This window comes from Mus caroli, chromosome 12 (assembly GCF_900094665.2).
Source record: "Mus caroli chromosome 12, CAROLI_EIJ_v1.1, whole genome shotgun sequence".
NCBI lineage: Eukaryota > Metazoa > Chordata > Mammalia > Rodentia > Muridae > Mus > Mus caroli.
The window spans coordinates 79,381,600-79,392,253 of NC_034581.1; the positions used below are offsets into that span (position 1 = coordinate 79,381,600).

Genomic DNA, 10,654 nt, shown 5'->3' on the forward strand with positions numbered 1-10,654 from the left:
CCCCCCCCCCATTCAAAACTAAATCCATAGGGCGTTAGGATCTCTATCACTCCTTTCGGCTGTGAGACTCGATGGTTTTCTTGGTTCTATGACAACATTCTATTACCGCCTACATTTTCCGAACCTGAAGGAAGGCGGCAACAGCGAGTACCTGCGCCAAGGTCCCCTCTATCTGGCCTTTGTTCTCCGCTCGATGGTACTGCGCATGCGTAGTTGCCTCAGCACGGTCCCCGCCTTCCCGACCGCGGGCCCAGCTCCGTAGCGCCGGCGCACTGGCGCGCTCCGTTCACACGCTCCGCGGCCTGTAAGGCACCGCGAGTTCCGGCTGTCGCCGTCACCGCCGCGGCTCCTGGAGGTCGGTTGCGACGAGTAACGGCGCCGGGACGAGCCCCGCGCCTTCGTTTCCGATATGTATCCGAATTGGGGCCGGTATGGCGGGAGCAGCCACTATCCGCCGCCGCCAGTGCCGCCGCCGCCACCACCGGTGGCGCTTCCCGAGGCCTCGCCGGGGCCCGGGTACTCCAGTTCGACGGCTCCCGCGGCCCCTTCCTCTTCAGGCTTCATGAGCTTCCGAGAGCAACACTTGGCGCAGCTCCAGCAGCTGCAGCAGATGCACCAGAAGCAAATGCAGTGCGTGCTCCAACCCCACCATCTTCCTCCGCCCCCGCTGCCGCCCCCGCCGGTGATGCCCGGGGGCGGCTACGGAGACTGGCAGCCGCCTCCGCCACCGATGCCCCCGCCACCTGGACCAGCCCTCAGTTATCAGAAGCAGCAGCAGTACAAACACCAGATGATCCACCACCAACGAGATGGGCCTCCGGGTTTGGTTCCAATGGAGCTGGAGTCCCCTCCTGAATCTCCCCCTGTACCTCCAGGATCCTACATGCCCCCATCCCAGTCGTACATGCCTCCACCTCAGCCACCACCCTCGTACTATCCCCCTTCCTCCGCTCAGCCCTACCTGCCACCTGCTCAGCCGTCCCCTTCACAGTCTCCACCTTCCCAGTCCTACCTGGCGCCCACTCCTTCTTATTCTTCCTCTTCCTCCTCACAATCATATTTGAGCCATTCCCAGCCCTACTTACCCCCTTCTCAGGCATCTCCTTCCCGCTCCTCCCAGGGCCCTTCTAAACCCCAGCTACCACCACCACCGTCCATCCCTTCTGGGAATAAAACAGCTATCCAGCAAGAGCCTTTGGAGAGTGGGGCCAAGAACAAGACTGCTGAACAGAAGCAAGCTGCTCCTGAACCAGATCCCTCTACAATGACTCCACAGGTAAGCACTGTGTCACATCTTTCATTTAGGCTTTACGAGAGCAGGTCTTGGGCTTTAACCAGCTAATGCCTATCGTAATTCCAACAGCCAAGGACTAGCCCATTCATACTCCAAAGATCCCCTAAGAGTCAGCCCTGAAAGCCAGGTTTTAAATTGACCATAGATTACCAAAAGAAGAGTAAAGATAAGACTAGGCATTTGAAGTTGTAGTAGGTTGGCACTAGATTTATTTCTCAGATGTATGCCTTAGTTTTCTTTGACCAGCATTCAATATTTATTGTTGCACAGAGCTTTGTTTTAATTTTTTTTTTAAACTAAGATTTTCATGGGGAGGCAGTATAAAAGAAAATTCTTCAAGGACTGATGTTTAAATGCATGTAAATATCGACCAGTTAATTTCTTAGGTAGGACCAGCAAAATATGCAGGGGCCAGAGATAGCTGTCTGTTTCCAGAAGTGGGTTCTCAGTACATAAAAGATGGAAGTCTCATCATGACATCCTAACTGATGTTGTGAGTTCATGTGGACTCCATAGGCCTCTAGAGACTTGATCCTTGGAGAATCTGTTGGTATATTTCAGGAGTTGATTCAAACATTACCATCTCCTAAGGATAATTTTGCCGCATGATGAATTTGCTACATTTCATTATTATTACCATTTACTTGAAAATAATAGCCTTGGAATTTGGCTGAGGTTTTAAAAAGAAAGTTTTGTGATGGCTGCTCCTGTGAGAGCCATGCCTTTTGACAATCTGTTTTGAAGATGTTGCATTCCACAGAACAGTAAGAGGATGACAGGGTTGTATGAACATAGAAGTTGGGCATGGGAACCTGTGCTTCCATCCAGTATTTGGTCAACAGAAGCCAGAGGATGGGAGAGTTTGAAGCCAGCCTGGGCTACATAGTGAGACCCTGTATCAAAAATAAATAAGTAGGAATAGATCATCTATTGTGACTGTTTGACCTTATCTACCTTAAATTCACTAAGAATCTTATGATATTCAAGCTCGGGTAATGTATAAGATTCCAAAAGGTAATTGTATATTATTGTAATTCCGTGTTTAAGAGAAGCAGGGTCTGCACAGGAGACACTCATAGGACGGTAGAATAAGTGATTTTGCTGTCTTATACCAAAATTACATCAGCTTATGAGGATTATTTTCTCCAGTTGCCCAGTTCCTTCAAGCTAAACTATGACCTCAGTCTGACTTTTTTTTTTTTTTTTTTTTTGGTTTTTCGAGACAGGGTTTTTCTGTGTAGCCCTGGCTGTCCTGGAACTCACTTTGTAGACCAGGGTGGCCTCAAACTCAGAAATCCGCCTGCCTCTGCCTCCCGAGTGCTGGGATTAAAGGCGTGCGCCACCATGCCCGGCTCAGTCTGACTTTTAACTGGGCATGGAGAGAAACATATGAGTTATATAGTTGACTTGTTGTTGTGCTTGGGATTGAACTTGGTGCCTTGGGTGTGCTAGTCAAGTGCTCTACCATTCAGCTACACCCTCAGCTTTGGCTTTTAAAAAGAAGAATGTGCATACCAGACTGTCTTAATACAAGTACTCACTAGGAACAAATACTGCTTTTGTTTTTCTGCCTCATCTGAAATGAACTTCCAGTGTTTTGAACATGTAGTGCTTTTGATTCTTGCTGAAAGATAGAAAGTAACAGAAGGGTGAAGCTTGAGGTCTGGGTGTACAGCAGATCAAGAAGAGCCTTGCCCATGGCTATAGAGCTCATTGGTTGAGTGCTTGCTTAGTATCCCCAAAGCCCTGGATTATATTCCTAGCACTGCATAAACTGGGCATCGTAATACAAACACCTGCAGTCCCTAGCACTGGTGGCAGAGGCAGGAGATCGGGAGTTCAAGGCCATCCAGATGGTACTGGAATTCAAAGCCAGCTGGGAATACAGAAGGAGGAAATGAAATGGGGCTTTGCATGCCCTTTATTCTTAACTTCATGGAGTTTATCCCAATGTCCTTAACTTCTCTCTCACCTTTAAATGGAATACTTTCAAAGCACATCTCAAAATTCAGTCTCCATGAGCCATACATGCAAATCACTCATGTGATTTGGTGATGTTTGTCTTCTTAATGCTCTGCAGCACCTAGGACAGTGCCTTGCAAGTTGTAGAACCACTATAAAGATTGGTTGTGTAAGATTCAAGAGTTATCATTCTTACACCTAAGGTAATTGCTTTACTAGATGATAAACATTGTATATCCTTCTGCATGTTTTCATTCATATTTTAGATTTGGAAAATGTTATTAAATTTATTATTATATATGATGGGAGTGTGGGCCTGCTGCACATGTACATGGCTCAGTGTGCATATGGAGGTCAGGAGACGGGAGGACAACTTCTGGGAGCTAGTTGGTGTTCAGGGTATTGTATTAAAAAAATGTATGGTGAAAGATTTAAGCATTAAGTAGAGAAAATATGAACATAATTTTAAATATTTTAAAGCAAATCTTACATCTTCTGTCCTTCACTCATGGTTTTTTTTTTTTTTTTATTAGATATTTTCTTCATTTACATTTCAAATGTTATCCCGAAAGTCCCCTATATGTTTTGGGTTTTTTCCCCCTTTTTTGTACTGGAATCAAGCCCCAAGGCCTTGTGCGTGCTAGTTAAGTAGTCTGCAAAGCTACATCCTCCTCTCCAGTGTTCTACATTCTTAATTAGGTTCTTAGTTGGTTTTCTTAAAAGCATTTTTTTCTATTACATTTTATCATTTGCTGTGTGTGAGTAGCAGGGGTGGGTGGGGTACAAGTATGCCACCGTGTGCATATGGAAGTCAGAGGACAGCCTGTGGTTGTCAGGCTCTCTCAGATGTCTTGGTCTTTGCAACAAGTACCTTAACTGCTGAGCCATCTCTAGAGCCTCAGTTACCTAGTTTTAAAAAGAAAGAAAAGAACGGGGGTGGGAGTGACCTTTCATGTCTTAAAAAATAAAACGCAGAGCCGGGTGTGGTGGCGCACACCTTTAATCCCAGCACTCGGGAGGCAGAGGCAGGCAGATTTCTAAGTTTGAGGCCAGCCTGGTATACAAAGTGAGTTCCAGGACAGCCAGAGCTGTACAGAGAAACCCCGTCTTGAAAAACCAAAAAAACAAAAACCAAAAAAAAAAAAACAAAAACAAAACAAACAAATCAAACCGCAGCCTCAGTATGTAGCACTGGCAGCTAGAACTTGCTATGTAAACTAAACTAGGCTGGTCTCCAGCTTACAGAGATCTGTCTGCCTCTGTTTACCTAAAAGGCATGCACCACCATGCTGAGTCAAGATCTTTTTTAGACTGAGTACATTATAAAGGCTTAAGTCTTTGTATTATCTAATGCTTAGTCTCCTTAGAGTTCCCTCTTGTCTCCTGTTATCAGAATTCAGAGGAATTCCTTATTAAATCCTCCAATTGTCTCAGTAATATTTTGTTGGTTTGTTCAAATTAAGATCCAACATGGGATAAATAGAAGATTTTTTTTTTTTTTTTTGAGACAGGGTTTCTCTGTGTAGCCCTGGCTGTCTTGGAACTCACTTTGTAGACCTGGCTGGCCTCGAACTCAGAAATCCACCTGCCTCTGCCTCCCAAGTGCTGGGATTAAAGGTGTGCGCCACCACCGCCCGGCGTAAATAGAAGATTTTTAATTGTGTAGGTTAGGGTTTCTGAGTCTGAGCACTGTAAACCTTTGGGACTTGTTACGGGATTTTTTTTCCCTATACATTGCAGGGTGGTTACTGATGTCTCTAACAATGGTGCCAGTAGTGCTCTCCCTGTTTTGAGAGCCAGAAATGTTTTTAGACATTGTGAGCTACAGCACCATAAGTTCTGGAGGGAAGAGAGAGCCACCGTCTTTGAGAACTCCTGATCTATATCTGTGTTTCTTGTTTCCTTTTTTTCCTCTACATTATGCCCTGAGTTGGATGAAAAATCTGTCATTCTTTCGAATATCAGACATTCTGACTCTGCTTCTATCTTGATAATTGTGCCATTTTATTTGTTGAGTCTTCTATTTTCTTTTTATAAATTAAAAATTAACTCCAAAGCACTAGACTGAAGATTAGTTGATGTTGACAAGTGTATAGAGTATAGGTGTTACATTATACAAGATCTTTATTTGCACCCATCGTGAGTGCCTGGTTGTCCCACAGTTCTGATGCTGAGCTTGATCAATGGATTTAGGTGGGGGCAGTCTGGTCCTCACTGTTGGCTTCTCTTGTCAGTCTTGTATCTTTCTAGTATTTCTCTAGTTACTGACTCATTGATGGTCTTTGTATGACTAAATCATTTCATTGGAATTTTCAGTAGTGTGATTGTAAATCCTTTCTGCAGTTTCTTCCTGACTTAGTGTATGGAATTATGAGAAAACTCACTTGTGAACTAGAGCTATTTGATTGGAAATACAGTTAGTACTGGAAAGATGGGACAAATACTTCACTATTTTCCATTTATTCTCTAGATACCTGAGTAAAATATTGATAACTTAATGGGATATTCTTTCTAAAGAGTTAGTTTAGAGTTAGTTTTTCTGTTTAAGTGTATAGTAGTCTTCTCAGTGAGTTGTGGTTTTATTTCTTTCATTCTCCAAATAACCCATGTAAAAGGTTGACATTGAGTGTAGTGCTCAGAAGTGTCCTTTAGGATGAAGCACTGTGCTCAGTGCTGTACATACGATGGTGAGCAGCATAGCTGTGGTTCTTGGTCTCAGTGACTTTTTATTTTAATGAGGAGAAATACAGGATGCCATGGGATTGGAAAATATGAAATATTACTAGAATATAAGAAACTAGAAAAGGTAGGTTTAAAAAGTTTTATTATTGTTTATCTTGGCTTTTTGAGACAGTGACTCTAGTAGCCCAGTTTGGTATTAAACTTGGTGAGTAGCTAAGGCTGACCCTGAACTCCAGGTCCTTGTGTTTTCTCTTCCTGAGAACTGGAATTACAGACAAGTACTCACGCACACACACACGCACACTGTTGTTCACAATTCTTTGTACACATTGGAAGTGAAAAACAGATAGATACCTTTTAAATGAATGACTATTGTTAGGAGCTGTATCCTAATTGAAGAAGCCACCTTTATAAAATAATATTTAGCTGGCTTGGTGGCATACCCTTATCCCAACAATCAGGAGTCCGGGACTATATAGAGCGGTTGAGGCCAGCTTGGGCTACATGAGACCCTGTCTCAAAAAAAAAAAAAAATAAATAAATAAAATAAAATAAAAAAAAAAAAAACAGAAAAGGAAAACCGTGTGTGTGTTTGAGAGAGAGAGACCAAAAACAAGTTCAAGAAGGGTCTCTGACAGCACAGGTTCTAAATAATAGGTATGTATGTAATAGAGAAAGCTTTAAAGACTATTTCCAAGACTGTATTTAGCCATTGAGGGATTTTAAGAAGGCAAATGTGATACCCTGATTGCTTTAGTGGTGCGCAGACATGTTAGGCTGTACTACTGCGCTGCTCCTCACAGCCTAGATGGGCATTTAGATTTTTTTTTTATTTATACTTTATGCGTATGAGTGTTTTACCTGCATGTAAATCTGTTTGCTACCTGTATGCTAATCACTTGTGGAGCTAAGAGGGTGTTAGATCTGCTGTAACCTGGAGTTACAGATGTTTTTGAGCCATCATGTGGGTGCTGGGAACCAAAAACCTGGGTCTGATGCAAAAGCAGCCAGTGCGTTTTGTTTTGTTTTGTTTTGTTTTGTTTTGTTTTGTTTTGTTTTTGAGACAGGGTTTCTCTGTATAGCCCTGGCTGTCCTAAAACTCACTCTGTAGACCAGGCTGGCCTGGAACTCAGAAATCCCCATGCCTCTGCCTCCCAAGTGCTGGGACTAAAGGCGTGCGCTACCACTGTCTGGCAGAGCCAGTGCTCTTAACCACTGTTATCACTCTAGCTCTGACAGTTAGAAAGATTGATTTTTATTTTATGCGTACCATATGTATACACTGCCTATAGAGGCCAGAAGTGGGTGTCAGAATCTTCGGAACTGGAGTTATCCACAGTTGTTAGCTATTATGTGAGTGCTGGGAACCAAACCTAGGTCCTCTCTAAGTATAGCAGGTCCTCTTAACTTTCTTCAGCCCCTGGATTGGCATTTTTGAAAGCTTGCCCTGCTTTTGGTGTGGAGAGTGAAATTAAAAAGCAAAAGAATGATTTAGGATAAATACTTGTTAGTAATTTAGGCAAGAAAACTGGGGTTTGGGCATGGATGGTATTAGTGGAGATGTAAAGAGGTAGAAAGACAGAAGAGATGTCTCCTGCTAGAATCCATCCAGTTGGATAGTCATGGCAAGGGAGGCATCAAGGATTGGTGGGCTTGGGGGTGGGCTCCTGGGTTATTAATAATACCACTTAATAAAATAGAAAACCTAGAGGACGAGAAGGAAGAAAAGGCTTAGGGATGCTGTGGAAAATAGGAGTTAAGCTTTATGTATACTTAGCTTGAGATCCTTGGGCATAAATTCCAAATGGAGCTGTCCATGTAGAAGTTAGATTCAGACATAGAGTCTAGAAGCAAGATCTGGTGAATCGTCAGTATAAAACATACATATACAATATATTCTAAGACATATTAATAGATAAGCTCTTCGGGGGGAGGTGTATGAGATAAGAATGGAGGCTACAAGACCTGTGGCTAGCCTCAGAATCACCAGTCCAAATAACCAGTGGAGGAAAGGACAACATTAGAAGGATGGAAAATGAAAGCAGAGCAGGGCTACAGATTGTGAAGGGAAGATACTTCTGGAGCAAGGAGTAGCCAGCTGTGTCAAGTACTGCTAATCGGTCAAGCAAGATAAGGATTCTGAGTTATCTTTCCCTCTTACTGACATAGAGATTATTGTTGACCTTGGCAGGAGCAGTTCATAGTGACTGAAGCCATATTGCATTGATTTGAGGAGTGATGCAAGGTGAGGATGGGGATGGTGAGTATAGAGTATGCTTTTAAGAAGTTTTTAACTGAAAGGGAGCAAGAGAGAATGAGGGCAGGAACTGGAGAAAGAGGAAGTAAAGGAACATTATTTTTAAAAATGGAAACTAAATATACCTGGTGACCTTAGTTCTTAAAGGAGAATGTGAATCTTAATGATATTAAAAGTAGTCATTTTAAACCAATTTCAAAAGTAGATGTTTGATTGATAAGGCAGGTTTTCTTCCATCATTTAAGATCTACAAAGAATACAGACATTATTACAGGTGTTGGTAATAACCTAGACAGGGATGGTAACTTTGCAATATTCATCTCTAAAATAGTGCACACAGACACACTTTATAACATTCCCTTTCTTGCAAAATCATGTAGTCCTTGGTTTTAGGTAGTTAGTGCTGCCTGAATAAATTAGCATCTTTATGGGTAACAATATTTGTGGCAAATAGTTCTAGAGTTCTCAATGTCTCAGACCCCTTTATTCAGTTTCTCTGTGTTGAATGGTGGTAGTGGCGGCAACAGAGTGTGTGCACTTGTGTGCACATTCTGTGGAGGCTAGAGGTTGATGTTGGATATCTTCTTCAGTTGTTCTCCACCATATAAATATAGACTCGGGATCTCTTACTGATCCAGAACTCTGATTTGGCTAGTCTAGCTAGCTAGCTTGTTCTTTTTTTCCCCAAGTGTGGGATTACAGGCAAAACATCATGCCCATACACATTTACACGGGAGCTGGGAATCAAACCCAGGTCTTTGTGTTTTCACGGCAAGTTCTTGACCTGTTGAACCATCTCTCTGGCTCCCAGTCGGTCTCTTAAAGTAACGTATGCTACCCTTTCCTCTTTTTATAAACCAACATCCCATAAGACATGAAATTATCTTATATTCTGGGGTGTTCAGAAGAACTGGCTCCCAGTCTATTGTTAACCAGTCCAAACTTGACTTTACCTCGAGGTCACTGAGGACATTTCTGATGGCATCCTTGTTCATTGTTGAGCTTCGGAAACATACTGAAGCCTAAGACTGAAGTAGTTGTGTTTCTCACTTACGGGGTTTATAATAACAGAAAGTGACAAAAACATACTCTCACTGAATCAACAGCTACTTAAACCCTAACAGAGCTTACATACTGCATTTGATCTAAGATAAAGATGAAGAGATAAGAAGAGGTTGGTGTTTAGATTCAAGAATCTAGACCTGTGTCATAGGCAGATGGCTTAGTAGATAAAACATGAGGGTCAGATCTGTGTGAAAGCCAGTGTGGTAGACACCAATAATCCCAACAGATACCGAGGAGGTAGAAACACGAAGATCCCCAGGGTTTACCAGACACTCAACCAGACAAGGCTTAGCAGAATTGGCTTGCTTCAGGTTCAGTGAGAGACTGTTCTTTTTTTTTTTTTTTTTAAAGTTTATGTATTTATTTTATGTATATGAGTACACCATTGCTCTCTTCAGACATACAAGAAGAGGGCATCAGATCCCATTACAGATGATTGTGAACCACCATGTGGTTGTGGGATTTGAACTCAAGACCTCTGGAAGAGCAGTCAGTGCTCTTAACCGCCAAGCCATCTCTTCAGCTCTAGAGATTCTGTTTTGTTTTTTTGTTTTTTAAATGAAGTGGAGAAAAATTGAGTAAGATATTTAATAACTTCTGGGTGTCATACACAGTACATACATCTTCATCTATATCTGTTCATCTGTGTAGCCATTATCTTTTAACTTGTGAAAGAGCTGATGTCTTTGTTGTTTAGTGATGCTTTAAGCAACTGAAACAGCTACACATGGCAGCCCTGGCTCCAATGCCAGTATTGGCAGACAAGCAAGTGTTTGAGGCCAATTTCTCACCAATAAAAATGAAGCCTTGGTTTCACTTGCTTTGCTTTTTCATATCTTTGTTCTTTTTTGGGGGGGGGGGTTGTTTGTTTGTTTTGTTTTGTTTTGTTTTTTGTTTTTCGAGACAGGGTTTCTCTGTATAGCCCTGGCTGTCCTGGACCAGGCTGGCCTCGAACTCAGAAATCCACCTGCCTCTGCTGGGATTAAAGGCATGCGCCACCACAGCCGGCTTTGTTCCTTTAAAAAATATTATTTTATGTATATGAGTGTTTTTGCTGTATGTATATCTGAACCATGGGCATGCCTGATGCTCATAGAGGACAGAAGTGGGTATCAAATCCCTTGGAACTGGATTATAGGTGGTTGTGAGCCACCATGTGGGTACTGGGAACTTAATCCAGGTTCTCTGGAAGAGAAGCTGTCACTCTTAATCACTCAGTAATATCCCTAGCCCTTAACCCCAACATGTACCCCATTTGAGGCAAATTCTCCATGTAGACCTGGTTAGCCTTTAACTGGCTTTTTTTTTTTTTTTTTTTTTTTTTGGTTTTTCGAGACAGGGTTTCTCTGTGTAGCCTTGGCTGTCCTGGAACTCACTTTGTAGACCAGGCTGGC

General features: G+C 42.6%; 1 protein-coding gene across 3 annotated transcripts in view; it reads left to right on the forward strand.

The window, feature by feature from the left end:
- Positions 1-274: 274 nt before the first annotated feature.
- Positions 275-10,654, forward strand: part of Ylpm1 (YLP motif containing 1) — a 76,500-nt gene continuing 66,120 nt past the window's right edge. For all 3 annotated transcript variants that reach the window (XM_021178800.1, XM_029484466.1, XM_021178801.2), the window contains exon 1: positions 275-1,276. In XM_021178800.1, coding sequence (XP_021034459.1) covers positions 410-1,276 — 867 coding nt within the window. In that variant the 5' untranslated portion in view covers positions 275-409. The remainder of the gene's footprint in view (positions 1,277-10,654) is intronic.